This window comes from Engystomops pustulosus, unplaced genomic scaffold (genome assembly GCF_040894005.1).
Source record: "Engystomops pustulosus unplaced genomic scaffold, aEngPut4.maternal MAT_SCAFFOLD_148, whole genome shotgun sequence".
NCBI lineage: Eukaryota > Metazoa > Chordata > Amphibia > Anura > Leptodactylidae > Engystomops > Engystomops pustulosus.
In genome coordinates, this window is record NW_027285028.1 from 110,835 (window position 1) to 126,868 (window position 16,034).

A 16,034-nucleotide genomic window follows, 5' to 3' on the forward strand; every position below is an offset into this window, starting at 1 on the left:
TCTTACATCCCCTGACAGCTGACAATGTGTCCCCTTCTTACATCCCCTGACAGCTGACAATGTGTCCCCTTCTTACCTCTCCTGACAGCTGACAATTTGTCCCCTTCTTACATGTCCTGACAGCTGACAATGTGTCCCCTTCTTACATCCCCTGACAGCTGACAATGTGTCCCCTTCTTACATGTCCTGACAGCTGACAATGTGTCCCCTTCTTACATGTCCTGACAGCTGACAATGTGTCCCCTTCTTACATGTCCTGACAGCTGACAATGTGTCCCCTTCTTACATGTCCTGACAGCTAACAATGTGTCCCCTTCTTACATGTCCTGACAGCTGACAATGTGTCCCCTTCTTACCTCTCCTGAAGGCTGACAATGTGTCCCCTTCTTACATCCCCTGACAGCTGACAATGTGTCCCCCTCTTACATCCTCTGACAGCTGACAATGTGTCCCCTTCTTACATCCCCTGACAGCTGACAATGTGTCCCCTTCTTACATCCCCTGACAGCTGACAATGTGTCCCCTTCTTACATCCCCTGACAGCTGACAATGTGTCCCCTTCTTACATCCCCTGACAGCCTACAATGTGTCCCCTTCTTACATCCCCTGACAGCTGACAATGTGTCCCCTTCTTACATGTCCTGACAGCTGACAATGTGTCCCCTTCTTACATGTCCTGACAGCTGACAATGTGTCCCCTTCTTACATCCCCTGACAGCTGACAATGTGTCCCCTTCTTACCTCTCCTGACAGCTGACAATGTGTCCCCTTCTTACATCCCCTGACAGCTGACAATGTGTCCCCTTCTTACATCCCCTGACAGCTGACAATGTGTCCCCTTCTTACATCCCCTGACAGCTGACAATGTGTCCCCTTCTTACATCCCCTGACAGCCGACTATGTGTCCCCTTCTTACATCCCCTGACAGCTGACAATGTGTCCCCTTCTTATATGTCCTGACAGCTGACAATGTGTCCCCTTCTTACATGTCCTGACAGCTGACAATGTGTCCCCTTCTTACATGTCCTGACAGCTGACAATGTGTCCCCTTCTTACATCCCCTGACAGCTGACAATGTGTCCCCTTCTTACATCCCCTTACAGCTGACAATGTGTCCCCCTCTTACATCCCCTGACAGCTGACAATGTGTCCCCTTCTTACATGTCCTGACAGCTGACAATGCATCCCCTTCTTACATGTCCTGACAGCTGACAATGTGTCCCCTTCTTACATGTCCTGACAGCCGACAATGTGTCCCCTTCTTACATCCCCTGACAGCTGACAATGTGTCCCCTTCTTACATCCCCTGACAGCTGACAATTTGTCCCCTTCTTACATGTCCTGACAGCTGACAATGTGTCCCCTTCTTACATCCCCTGACAGCTGACAATGTGTCCCCTTCTTACATCCCCTGACAGCCGACAATGTGTCCCCTTCTTACATCCCCTGACAGCTGACAATGTGTCCCCTTCTTACATCCCCTGACAGCTGACAATGTGTCCCCTTCTTACATCCCCTGACAGCTGACAATGTGTCCCCTTCTTACATCCCCTGACAGCTGACAATGTGTCCCCTTCTTACATCCCCTGACAGCTGACAATGTGTCCCCTTCTTACATCCCCTGACAGCTGACAATGTGTCCCCTTCTTACATCCCCTGACAGCTGACAACGTGTCCCCTTCTTACATGTCCTCACAGCTGACAATGTGTCCCCTTCTTACATCCCCTGACAGCTGACAATGTGTCCCCTTCTTACATCCCCTGACAGCTGACAATGTGTCCCCTTCTTACATCCCCTGACAGCTGACAATGTGTCCCCTTCTTACATCCCCTGACAGCTGACAATGTGTCCCCTTCTTACATCCCCTGACAGCTGACAACGTGTCCCCTTCTTACATGTCCTCACAGCTGACAACGTGTCCCCTTCTTACATCCCCTGACAGCTGACAATGTGTCCCCTTCTTACATGTCCTGACAGCTGACAATGCGTCCCCTTCTTACATGTCCTGACAGCTGACAATGTGTCCCCTTCTTACATGTCCTGACAGCCGACAATGTGTCCCCTTCTTACATCCCCTGACAGCTGACAATTTGTCCCCTTCTTACATGTCCTGACAGCTGACAATGTGTCCCCTTCTTACATCCCCTGACAGCTGACAATGTGTCCCCTTCTTACATCCCCTGACAGCCGACAATGTGTCCCCTTCTTACATCCCCTGACAGCCGACAATGTGTCCCCTTCTTACATCCCCTGACAGCTGACAATGTGTCCCCTTCTTACATCCCCTGACAGCTGACAATGTGTCCCCTTCTTACATCCCCTGACAGCTGACAATGTGTCCCCTTCTTACATCCCCTGACAGCTGACAATGTGTCCCCTTCTTACATCCCCTGACAGCTGACAATGTGTCCCCTTCTTACATCCCCTGACAGCTGACAATGTGTCCCCTTCTTACATGTCCTGACAGCTGACAATGTGTCTCCTTCTTACATCCCCTTACAGCTGACAATGTGTCCCCTTCTTACATCCCCTGACAGCTGACAATGTGTCCCCTTCTTACATGTCCTGACAGCTGACAATGTGTCCCCTTCTTACATCCCCTGACAGCTGACAATGTGTCTCCTTCTTACATCCCCTGACAGCTGACAATGTGTCCCCTTCTTACATCCCCTGACAGCTGACAATGTGTCCCCTTCTTACATGTCCTGACAGCTGACAATGTGTCCCCTTCTTACATCCCCTGACAGCTGACAATGTGTCCCCTTCTTACATATCCTGACAGCTGACAATGTGTCCCCTTCTTACATGTCCTGACAGCTGACAATGTGTCCCCTTCTTACATGTCCTGACAGCTGACAATGTGTCCCCTTCTTACATGTCCTGACAGCTGACAATGTGTCCCCTTCTTACCTCTCCTGACAGATGACAATGTGTCCCCTTCTTACATGTCCTGACAGCTGACAATGTGTCCCCTTCTTACATGTCCTGACAGCTGACAATGTGTCCCCTTCTTACATGTCCTGACAGCTGACAATGTGTCCCCTTCTTACATGTCCTGACAGCTGACAATGTGTCCCCTTCTTACCTCTCCTGACAGCTGACAATGTGTCCCCTTCTTACATGTCCTGACAGCTGACAATGTGTCCCCTTCTTACCTCTCCTGACAGATGACAATGTGTCCCCTTCTTACATGTCCTGACAGCTGACAATGTGTCCCCTTCTTACATGTCCTGACAGCTGACAATGTGTCCCCTTCTTACATGTCCTGACAGCTGACAATGTGTCCCCTTCTTACATCCCCTGACAGCTGACAATGTGTCCCCCTCTTACATCCCCTGACAGCTGACAATGTGTCCCCTTCTTACATCCCCTGACAGCTGACAATGTGTCCCCTTCTTACATCTCCTGACAGCTGACAATGTGTCCCCTTCTTACATCCCCTGACAGATGACAATGTGTCCCCTTCTTACATCCCCTGACAGCTGACAATGTGTCCGCTTCTTACCTCTCCTGACAGATGACAATGTGTCCGCTTCTTACATCCCCTGAAAGCTGACAATGTGTCCCCTTCTTACATCCCCTGCCAGCTGACAATGTGTCCCCTTCTTACATGTCCTGACAGCTGACAATGTGTCCCCTTCTTACATCCCCTGACAGCTGACAATGTGTCCCCTTCTTACATGTCCTGACAGCTGACAATGTGTCCCCTTCTTACATCCCCTGACAGCTGACAATGTGTCCCCTTCTTACATGTCCTGACAGCTGACAATGTGTCCCCTTCTTACATGTCCTGACAGCTGACAATGTGTCCCCCTCTTACATGTCCTGACAGCTGACAATGTGTCCCCTTCTTACATCCCCTGACAGCTGACAATGTGTCCCCTTCTTACATCCCCTGACAGCTGACAATGTGTCCCCTTCTTACCTCTCCTGACAGCTGACAATGTGTCCCCTTCTTACATGTCCTGACAGCTGACAATGTGTCCCCTTCTTACATCCCCTGACAGCTGACAATGTGTCCCCTTCTTACATGTCCTAACAGCTGACAATGTGTCCCCTTCTTACATCTCCTGACAGCTGACAATGTGTCCCCTTCTTACATCCCCTGACAGCTGACAATGTGTCCCCTTCTTACATCCCCTGACAGCTGACAATGTGTCCCCTTCTTACATCCCCTGACAGCTGACAATGTGTCCCCTTCTTACATCCCCTGACAGCTGACAATGTGTCCCCTTCTTACATCCCCTGACAGCTGACAATGTGTCCCCTTCTTACATCCCCTGACAGCTGACAATGTGTCCCCTTCTTACATCTCCTGACAGCTGACAATGTGTCCCCTTCTTACATGTCCTGACAGCTGACAATGTGTCCCCTTCTTACATCTCCTGACAGCTGACAATGTGTCCCCTTCTTACATGTCCTGACAGCTGACAATGTGTCCCCTTCTTACCTCTCCTGACAGCTGACAATGTGTCCCCTTCTTACATGTCCTCACAGCTGACAATGTGTCTCCTTCTTACATCCCCTGACAGCTGACAACGTGTCCCCTTCTTACATGTCCTCACAGCTGACAACGTGTCCCCTTCTTACATGTCCTGACAGCTGACAATGTGTCCCCTTCTTACATCCCCTGACAGCTGACAATGTGTCCCCTTCTTACATCCCCTGACAGCTGACAATGTGTCCCCTTCTTACATCCCCTGACAGCTGACAATGTGTCCCCTTCTTACATCCCCTGACAGCTGACAATGTGTCCCCTTCTTACATCCCCTGACAGCTGACAATGTGTCCCCTTCTTACATGTCCTGACAGCTGACAATGCGTCCCCTTCTTACATGTCCTGACAGCTGACAATGTGTCCCCTTCTTACATGTCCTGACAGCCGACAATGTGTCCCCTTCTTACATCCCCTGACAGCTGACAATGTGTCCCCTTCTTACATCCCCTGACAGCTGACAATTTGTCCCCTTCTTACATGTCCTGACAGCTGACAATGTGTCCCCTCTTACATGTCCTGACAGCTGACAATGTGTCCCCTTCTTACATCCCCTGACAGCTGACAATGTGTCCCCTTCTTACATGTCCTGACAGCTGACAATGTGTCCCCTCTTACATGTCCTGACAGCTGACAATGTGTCCCCTTCTTACATCCCCTGACAGCTGACAATGTGTCCCCTTCTTACATCCCCTGACAGCTGACAATGTGTCCCCTTCTTACATCCCCTGACAGCCGACAATGTGTCCCCTTCTTACATCCCCTGACAGCTGACAATGTGTCCCCTTCTTACATCCCCTGACAGCTGACAATGTGTCCCCTTCTTACATCCCCTGACAGCTGACAATGTGTCCCCCTCTTACATGTCCTGACAGCTGACAATGTGTCCCCTTCTTACATCCCCTGACAGCTGACAATGTGTCCCCTTCTTACATCCCCTGACAGCTGACAATGTGTCCCCTTCTTACATCCCCTGACAGCTGACAATGTGTCCCCTTCTTACATCCCCTGACAGCTGACAATGTGTCCCCTTCTTACATGTCCTGACAGCTGACAATGTGTCCCCTTCTTACATGTCCTGACAGCTGACAATGTGTCCCCTTCTTACATCCCCTGACAGCTGACAATGTGTCCCCTTCTTACATGTCCTGACAGCTGACAATGTGTCCCCTTCTTACATCCCCTGACAGCTGACAATGTGTCCCCTTCTTACATCCCCTGACAGCTGACAATGTGTCCCCTTCTTACATCCCCTGACAGCTGACAATGTGTCCCCTTCTTACATGTCCTGACAGCTGACAATGTGTCCCCTTCTTACATCCCCTGACAGCTGACAATGTGTCCCCTTCTTACATATCCTGACAGCTGACAATGTGTCCCCTTCTTACCTCTCCTGACAGCTGACAATGTGTCCCCTTCTTACATGTCCTGACAGCTGACAATGTGTCCCCTTCTTACCTCTCCTGACAGATGACAATGTGTCCCCTTCTTACATGTCCTGACAGCTGACAATGTGTCCCCTTCTTACATGTCCTGACAGCTGACAATGTGTCCCCTTCTTACATGTCCTGACAGCTGACAATGTGTCCCCTTCTTACATGTCCTGACAGCTGACAATGTGTCCCCTTCTTACATCCCCTGACAGCTGACAATGTGTCCCCTTCTTACATCCCCTGACAGCTGACAATGTGTCCCCCTCTTACATCCCCTGACAGCTGACAATGTGTCCCCTTCTTACATCCCCTGACAGCTGACAATGTGTCCCCTTCTTACATCTCCTGACAGCTGACAATGTGTCCCCTTCTTACATCCCCTGACAGCTGACAATGTGTCCCCTTCTTACATCCCCTGACAGCTGACAATGTGTCCCCTTCTTACATGTCCTGACAGCTGACAATGTGTCCGCTTCTTACCTCTCCTGACAGATGACAATGTGTCCGCTTCTTACATCCCCTGAAAGCTGACAATGTGTCCCCTTCTTACATCTCCTGACAGCTGACATTGTGTCCCCTTCTTACATCCCCTGACAGCTGACAATGTGTCCCCTTCTTACATCCCCTGACAGCTGACAATGTGTCCCCTTCTTACATGTCCTGACAGCTGACAATGTGTCCCCTTCTTACATCCCCTGACAGCTGACAATGTGTCCCCTTCTTACATGTCCTGACAGCTGACAATGTGTCCCCTTCTTACATGTCCTGACAGCTGACAATGTGTCCCCCTCTTACATGTCCTGACAGCTGACAATGTGTCCCCTTCTTACATCCCCTGACAGCTGACAATGTGTCCCCTTCTTACATGTCCTGACAGCTGACAATGTGTCCCCTTCTTACATCCCCTGATAGCTGACAATGTGTCCCCTTCTTACATCTCCTGACAGCTGACAATGTGTCCCCTTCTTACATCCCCTGACAGCTGACAAGGTGTCCCCTTCTTCCATGCCCTGACAGCTGACAATGTGTCCCCTTCTTACATTCCCTGACAGCTGACAATGTGTCCCCTTCTTACATCCCCTGACAGCTGACAATGTGTCCCCCTCTTACATCCCCTGACAGCTGACAATGTGTCCCCTTCTTACATCCCCTGACAGCTGACAATGTGTCCCCTTCTTACATCCCCTGACAGCTGACAATGTGTCCCCTTCTTACATCCCCTGACAGCTGACAATGTGTCCCCTTCTTACATCCCCTGACAGCTGACAATGTGTCCCCTTCTTACATGTCCTGACAGCTAACAATGTGTCCCCTTCTTACATGTCCTGACGGCTGACAATGTGTCCCCTTCTTACCTCTCCTGATGGCTGACAATGTGTCCCCTTCTTACATCCCCTGACAGCTGACAATGTGTCCCCTTCTTACATCCCCTGACAGCTGACAATGTGTCCCCTTCTTACCTCTCCTGACGGCTGACAATGTGTCCCCTTCTTACCTCTCCTGATGGCTGACAATGTGTCCCCTTCTTACATGTCCTGACGGCTGACAATGTGTCCCCTTCTTACCTCTCCTGACTGCTGACAATGTGTCCCCTTCTTACCTCTCCTGACGGCTGACAATGTGTCCCCTTCTTACATGTCCTGACGGTTGACAATGTGTCCCCTTCTTACATCTCCTGACGGCTGACAATGTGCCCCCTTCTTACATGTCCTGACAGCTGACAATGTGTCCCCTTCTTACATCCCCTGACAGCTGACAATGTGTCCCCTTCTTACATCCCCTGACAGCTGACAATGTGTCCCCTTCTTACATCTCCTGACAGCTGACAATGTGTCCCCTTCTTACATGTCCTGACAGCTGACAATGTGTCCCCTTCTTACATCCCCTGACAGCTGACAATGTGTCCCCTTCTTACATGTCCTGACAGCTGACAATGTGTCCCCTTCTTACATCCCCTGACAGCTGACAATGTGTCCCCTTCTTACATGTCCTGACAGCTGACAATGTGTCCCCTTCTTACATGTCCTGACAGCTGACAATGTGTCCCCTTCTTACATCCCCTGACAGCTGACAATGTGTCCCCTTCTTACCTCTCCTGACGGCTGACAATGTGTCCCCTTCTTACATCCCCTGACAGCTGACAATGTGTCCCCTTCTTACATCCCCTGACAGCTGACAATGTGTCCCCTTCTTACATGTCCTGACGGCTGACAATGTGTCCCCTTCTTACATGTCCTGACAGCTGACAATGTGTCCCCTTCTTACATGTCCTGACAGCTGACAATGTGTCCCCTTCTTACATGTCCTGACAGCTGACAATGTGTCCCCTTCTTACATCCCCTGACAGCTGACAATGTGTCCCCTTCTTACATCCCCTGACAGCTGACAATGTGTCCCCTTCTTACCTCTCCTGACAGCTGACAATGTGTCCCCTTCTTACATGTCCTGACAGCTGACAATGTGTCCCCTTCTTACATCCCCTGACAGCTGACAATGTGTCCCCTTCTTACATCCCCTTACAGCTGACAATGTGTCCCCTTCTTACCTCTCCTGACAGCTGACAATGTGTCCCCTTCTTACATGTCCTGACAGCTGACAATGTGTCCCCTTCTTACATCCCCTGACAGCTGACAATGTGTCCCCTTCTTACATGTCCTGACAGCTGACAATGTGTCCCCTTCTTACATCCCCTGACAGCTGACAATGTGTCCCCTTCTTACATGTCCTGACAGCTGACAATGTGTCCCCTTCTTACATCCCCTGACAGATGACAATGTGTCCCCTTCTTACATGTCCTGACAGCTGACAATGTGTCCCCTTCTTACATCCCCTGACAGATGACAATGTGTCCCCTTCTTACCTCTCCTGACAGCTGACAATGCGTCCCCTTCTTACATCCCCTGACAGCTGACAATGTGTCCCCTTCTTACATCCCCTGACAGCTGACAATGTGTCCCCCTCTTACATGTCCTGACAGCTGACAATGTGTCCCCTTCTTACATCCCCTGACAGCTGACAATGTGTCCTTTCAGTTATACTTTCATGCACGGTTCCTGTCCCGACAAGCAGGTCAAAAATATATTTCTAGTGGCTTTATACCTTTGGACTGTGTTAGATTCAGAGGGACATTTGCAGATTTTGGAGTTGGTAAAGGGAGTTGTCAGCTTGGACACTTGGAGGCCAAATTTAGTAACGTCTTTGCACCTCCAAGACAGCAGAGAGTGTAGAAGACCCGCTGCAGGGTTATGGGTCCCCATGTAGGGGCATTATAATGTTGAGGGTATGTTACCAATGAGTGGGCACTATACTGTGGTTGGGCATTATACATTGTGTGATCATAAGGGGACAAAATACTGTGTGGGGTTTAAGACGTTGCTTAATATATATGAAAATATGCATGGAAATTTGCATTTTTTCCCCCTCTTTTTCTGTTCTGTAAAATTTGGGTGCTACCCTGCAGTGCACAGATACCTGGCTGTGGGTGATCATGCATGTACCCCTCCCTGCTATACATTGTGTACACTAGGTGGCGCTGTGGTTAGTAGGTAAAAGTGATAACTAGCACCATCAGCTCTGCGGCTCTGCACCCCCTGGATGGTCTCTGCCCTCTGGATGCAACTAGTAAACTCTGCGCTGGTTGGAGATCTTTATTAAGAGCCGAGACGACTCTCCTATGAATAATTACAATGGGAGCCTCTGATTACTCATTAGTCCGGAGCATCTCATTACAGCAGGGGGTCAGTCAGTAGTTTTCCATTTATGAGATATCAGCTGTAGCTCTGTAAGTGGGTGTGATGGTGTACAGCCATTGCCGCATGGATTATGGGGTCTCCACTTCCCATCATGCATCTGTATCAGGCCATTTGCATAGGGGATAAATCCCAGTAACTCAGCAGGAGACTGGAGTTATGGAGTTGAGTAATGGCTCCTTACATCCCAGCATTGTCAGGCCATGGCAGACGCTGGTTGGTGGGAGACGTCTCATTATCCCTTGATTCAGCGCGTTCATCCTGCGCGGCGTTTCCTTGAAGTCTTGATTAGCGCTTGTAGACGGCTACAATGGATGCGTGGCATGTGAATAGCCAGCCACGTAGCGGGACTGAAAGGGAACCGGCAACCAGCCTCCATCAAGTTGACAAAACATGGCTGATCGCTGCCATGAAATGTGCAATGACAGAGAATTTACTGAAAAACAAGAAGAAAATCAGTGGTAATTAGAAGCCTGCGGGTCGCCCCCAACATCAATCCAGCTGCCATTACAGGCAAAAGGAAAACATAAAGCCATACACATTACATATAGGTCCCCTGAGCCCTCTAGGAGGGATATCGTAGCCTTCTCCACTCCCCTAGCCCACCAGGAACAATATATTTGACTCATTCACTGCCCTAGACCACCAGGAATAATTGATTTGTTGACTGTCCAGCCCACCAGGGATAATATATTTGCCTTCTTCACTGCCCTAGTCTATCAGGAATACAATAATTGATTTATTCACTGCGCTATCCCACCAGAAATGATATAATTAACATTGTCACTGCCATAGCTCACCAGGGATAATATAAATTACTTTTACACTGCTCTAGCCCTCCAGGGATAATATAGATGACTTCTTCTTTCTACCCTAACCAGTCATGCACTCATTTACAGCCCTTACCCCCCAGGGATGACAATATTGCCTGACGCTGCTTTGATTGGCACCTGTGGGGGCGCCAGTGATTGGCACCTGTGGGGGCGCCAGTGATTGGCACCTGTGGGGGCGCCAGTGATTGGCACCTGTGGGGGCTCCAGTGATTGGCACCTGTGGGGGCTCCAGTGATTGGCACCTGTGGGGGCGCCAGTGATTGGCACCAGTGGGGGCGCCAGTGATTGGCACCTGTGGGGGCGCCAGTGATTGGCACCTGTGGGGGCGCCAGTGATTGGCACCTGTGGGGGCTGCAGTGATTGGCACCTGTGGGGGCTGCAGTGATTGGCACCTGTGGGGGCTGCAGTGATTGGCACCTGTGGGTGCTGCAGTGATTGGCACCTGTGGGGGCTCCAGTGATTGGAACCTGTGGGGGCTCCAGTGATTGGCACCTGTGGGGGCTGCAGTGATTGGCACCTGTGGATGCTGCAGTGATTGGCACCTGTGGGGGCTCCAGTGATTGGCACCTGTGGGGGCTGCAGTGATTGGCACCTGTGGATGCTGCAGTGATTGGCACCTGTGGGTGCTGCAGTGATTGGCACCTGTGGGTGCTCCAGTGATTGGCACCTGTGGGGGCTGCAGTGATTGGCACCTGTGGGTGCTGCAGTGATTGGCACCTGTGGGGGCTCCAGTGATTGGCACCTGTGGGGGCTCCAGTGATTGGCACCTGGGGGGCTGCAGTGATTGGCACCTGTGGGTGCTGCAGTGATTGGCACCTGTGGGGGCTCCAGTGATTGGCACCTGTGGGGGCTCCAGTGATTGGCACCTGTGGGGGCTCCAGTGATTGGCACCTGTGGGGGCTCCACTGGTTGGCTACATTATGCAAAACTGGACCTAAGTATTACATATCTTCTAGTACCAGGTCCATGAGGTCCAGTCCGTTCAGGACGCAGCTGTGTAGTCTCTGCAGTCTCTTACAGATGTGATTTACAGTTATAATTATCTTAAGCCCACGGGTAACTTTTCTCATTTCAACAAATAAGTCAGACTCAGCACCTTCCGAGGTGGTTTATTTCATAACCAGACGTTGCAGCGCTGGGGGATCCGGGCAGAGGGAGCAGTGCAGGGGGATCCGGGCAGAGGGAGCAGTGCAGGGGGATCCGGGCAGAGGGAGCAGTGCAGGGGGATCCGGGCAGAGGGAGCAGTGCAGGGGGAGCAAAGCAGGGGGATCCTGGCAGAGGGAGCAGCGCAGGGGGATCCTGGCAGAGGGAACAGCGCAGAGGGATCCTGGCAGAGGGAGCAGCGCAGAGGGATCCTGGCAGAGGGAGCAGCGCAGGGGGATCCTGGCAGAGGGAGCAGCGCAGAGGGATCCTGGCAGAGGGAGCAGCGCAGAGGGATCCTGGCAGAGGGAGCAGCGCAGAGGGATCCTGGCAGAGGGAGCAGCGCAGAGGGATCCTGGCAGAGGGAGCAGCGCAGAGGGATCCTGGCAGAGGGAGCAGCGCAGAGGGATCCTGGCAGAGGGAGCAGCGCAGAGGGATCCTGGCAGAGGGAGCAGCGCAGGGGGATCCTGGCAGAGGGAGCAGCGCAGGGGGATCCTGGCAGAGGGAGCAGCGCAGAGGGATCCTGGCAGAGGGAGCAGCGCAGGGGGATCCTGGCAGAGGGAGCATTGCAGGGGGATCCTGGCAGAGGGAGCAGTGCAGGGGGATCCGGGCAGAGGGAGCAGTGCAGGGGGATCCTGGCAGAGGGAGCAGTGCAGGGGGATCCTGGCAGAGGGAGCAGCGCAGAGGGATCCTGGCAGAGGAGCAGTGCAGGGGGATCCTGGCAGAGGGAGCAGTGCAGGGGGATCCTGGCAGAGGGAGCAGTGCAGGGGGATCCGGGCAGGGGGAGCAGCGCAGGGGGAGCAGTGCAGGGGGAGCAGCGCAGGGGGATCCTGGCAGAGGGAGCAGCGCAGGGGGAGCAGTGCAGAGGGAGCAGCGCAGGGAGATCCTGGCAGAGGGAGCAGCGCAGGGGGATCCTGGCAGAGGGAGCAGCGCAGGGGGATCCGGGCAGAGGGAGCAGCGCAGGGGGATCCTGGCAGAGGGAGCAGCGCAGGGAGATCCTGGCAGAGGGAGCAGCGCAGGGGGATCCTGGCAGAGGGAGCAGCGCAGGGGGATCCTGGCAGAGGGAGCAGCGCAGAGGGATCCTGGCAGAGGGAGCAGCGCAGGGGGATCCTGGCAGAGGGAGCAGCGCAGGGGGATCCTGGCAGAGGGAGCAGCGCAGAGGGATCCTGGCAGAGGGAGCAGCGCAGGGGGATCCTGGCAGAGGGAGCATTGCAGGGGGATCCTGGCAGAGGGAGCAGTGCAGGGGGATCCGGGCAGAGGGAGCAGTGCAGGGGGATCCTGGCAGAGGGAGCAGTGCAGGGGGATCCTGGCAGAGGGAGCAGCGCAGAGGGATCCTGGCAGAGGAGCAGTGCAGGGGGATCCGGGCAGAGGGAGCAGTGCAGGGGGATCCTGGCAGAGGGAGCAGTGCAGGGGGATCCGGGCAGGGGGAGCAGCGCAGGGGGAGCAGTGCAGGGGGATCCGGGCAGGGGGAGCAGCGCAGGGGGAGCAGTGCAGGGGGATCCGGGCAGGGGGAGCAGCGCAGGGGGAGCAGTGCAGGGGGAGCAGCGCAGGGGGATCCTGGCAGAGGGAGCAGCGCAGGGGGATCCTGGCAGAGGGAGCAGCGCAGGGGGATCCTGGCAGAGGGAGCAGTGCAGGGGGATCCTGGCAGAGGGAGCAGCGCAGGGGGATCCTGGCAGAGGGAGCAGCGCAGGGGGAGCAGCGCAGGGGGATCCTGGCAGAGGGAACAGCGCAGGGGGATCCTGGCAGAGGGAGCAGCGCAGGGGGAGCAGCGCAGGGGGATCCGGGCAGGGGGAGCAGCGCAGGGGGAGCCGGGCAGGGGGAGCAGTGCAGGGGGAGCAAAGCAGGGGGATCCTGGCAGAGGGAGCAGCGCAGGGGGATCCTGGCAGAGGGAGCAGCGCAGGGGGATCCTGGCAGAGGGAGCAGCGCAGGGGGAGCAGCGCAGGGGGATCCTGGCAGAGGGAACAGCGCAGGGGGATCCTGGCAGAGGGAGCAGCGCAGGGGGAGCAGTGCAGGGGGAGCAGCGCAGAGGGATCCTGGCAGAGGGAGCAGCGCAGGGGGATCCTGGCAGAGGGAGCAGCGCAGGGGGATCCTGGCAGAGGGAGCAGCGCAGGGGGATCCTGGCAGAGGGAGCAGCGCAGGGGGATCCGGGCAGAGGGAGCAGCGCAGGGGGAGCAGCGCAGGGGGATCCTGGCAGAGGGAGCAGCACAGGGGGATCCTGGCAGAGGGAGCAGTGCAGGGGGAGCAGCACAGGGGGATCCCGGCAAAGGGAGCAGCGCAGGGGGATCCTGGCAGAGGGAGCAGCGCAGGGGGAGCAGCACAGGGGGATCCTGGCAGAGGGAGCAGCGCAGGGGGATCCGGGCAGAGGGAGCAGCGCAGGGGGATCCTGGCAGAGGGAGCAGCGCAGAGGGAGCAGCGCAGGGGGATCCTGGCAGAGGGAGCAGCGCAGGGGGATCCGGGCAGAGGGAGCAGCGCAGGGGGATCCTGGCAGAGGGAGCAGCGCAGGGGGAGCAGCGCAGGGGTGTGAGTGCGATCCCAGCTGCCTGACTGCTGCGGGTACAGCTGCTGTGCACACGCTCTGCTTCTCGCCTCTCGCCTCTCCTTACCTGTGATTGACCCGCTATTCTCTCTCTATTGCAGGTCGCTATTATAGCTGGGAATTTCGAGCTCGCCGAGTTTATCAAAAACCACAAAGAGACTGATATCGGTAAGTAACCAAATGCTGAAATGTCTACTTCTTTACTACATTGTATAATATCTTCTTCAGATGCTGCAACCATTCCGGTTTCTGCAGAACGGTTGCAGCAAAGTGCCCCCCTCCCCTCACCCAATGTGATGTCACACAGGTGCACGGCTCGTTATATCCCTGGTCATGTGATGTCACACAGGTGCACGGCTCGTTATATCCCTGGTCATGTGATGTCACACAGGTGCACGGCTCGTTACATCCCTGGTCATGTGATGTCACACAGGTGCATGGCTCCTGGTTTGTGTAAATAAATGTTATATGTAGAGAAAGCAAAGGACTAAAAGATTGTTTGTAGTCTGTTTCCATGGAGACACAAAGGTTTCCATAGGAGCTGTGTCCAGTATTATATATAGGATGCATAGCTGTCCGGATTCTTACAGGGCTTCCCCCTCAGTCACTCCCCTCCCTCCATGCAGAGGACTTTATTGCTTTTTACTCCCATGATTCAGAAGTTTCAATAACCCAAATGTTACGTTTAGTGCCAAGACTCTCCGGAGGAAGCCGCAGCGTCGCCACAAATGTCACGTTTTTAATGCACAACAACTAAATCCTGTATGAGAGAATAAGAGAGTGCGCGTCCGGCTTCCATACTGAGAGGTTAGGGGGCGGCTGGCTGCGGCGTTTCCGTGTTTTATTGGATGAACGCTCCATTCTGCGCAGCGAGCGCCAGGCGGCTCATGTCACAAGCAGATCTCCTCCAATGCTCCGTGTTATCCTGCTTCTGTTCCTATAACTATAACATATTGCACTGCGCTGGACACAGACTTTGTAGTTTGTAGTGTTACACTCTTATTAAGACTTGTTTCTATAAACCCTTTGCAGTGGGTGGACATGTCGCCTCCATGTACATATTGTCCTGGGTTAGAACCCACGGCCCCAGTGCACGGAGCAGAGAGGTCAGAGCTCTAGGGATTTTGTAGTTATGGGGAGCCTCTCTTGCTCAGCTCTTCCGGTATCAAGCTTTTACTACACAGTCAGCTCTGCTACATCACCTGCTATACTGTACAGTACTTTTGTAGCAATCCAGTTCTGCTCACCACTGGCCCATATGTTCTGCCACCCACTGCCAGCCCAAGTATCCTGCATCATCCTTTGCATCCTGCGGGTCCTGCTACTCCATGTGCTGTCACCTACTACCAGCCTGTGTGTCCTGCGGGTCCTGCTGCTCCATGTGCTGTCACCTACTACCAGCCTGTGTGTCCTGCGGGTCCTGCTACTCCATGTGCTGTCACCTACTACCAGCCTGTGTGTCCTGCGGGTCCTGCTACTCCATGTGCTGTCACCTACTACCAGCCTGTGTGTCCTGCGGGTCCTGCTACTCCATGTGCTGTCACCTACTACCAGCCTGTGTGTCCTGCGGGTCCTGCTACTCCATGTGCTGTCACCTACTACCAGCCTGTGTGTCCTGCGGGTCCTGCTACTCCATGTGCTGTCACCTACTACCAGCCTGTGTGTCCTGCGGGTCCTGCTACTCCATGTGCTGTCACCTACTACCAGCCTGTGTGTCCTGCGGGTCCTGCTGCTCCATGTGCTGTCACCTACTACCAGCCTGTATGTCCTGCGGGTCCTGCTACTCCATGTGCTGTCACCTACTACCAGCCTGTGTGTCCTGCGGGTCCTGCTACTCCATGTGCTGT

At 53.8% G+C, this 16,034-nt stretch overlaps 1 protein-coding gene across 1 annotated transcript in view; it reads left to right on the plus strand.

Moving 5' to 3' along the window:
• LOC140108561 (SH3 and multiple ankyrin repeat domains protein 2-like) overlaps nucleotides 1-16,034 on the plus strand; it is a 197,728-nt gene that overhangs the window by 84,083 nt on the left and 97,611 nt on the right. Inside the window, exon 3 of the mRNA XM_072131823.1 lies at nucleotides 14,289-14,355. Within this exon, the coding sequence (XP_071987924.1) occupies nucleotides 14,289-14,355 (67 nt within the window). The remainder of the gene's footprint in view (nucleotides 1-14,288; nucleotides 14,356-16,034) is intronic.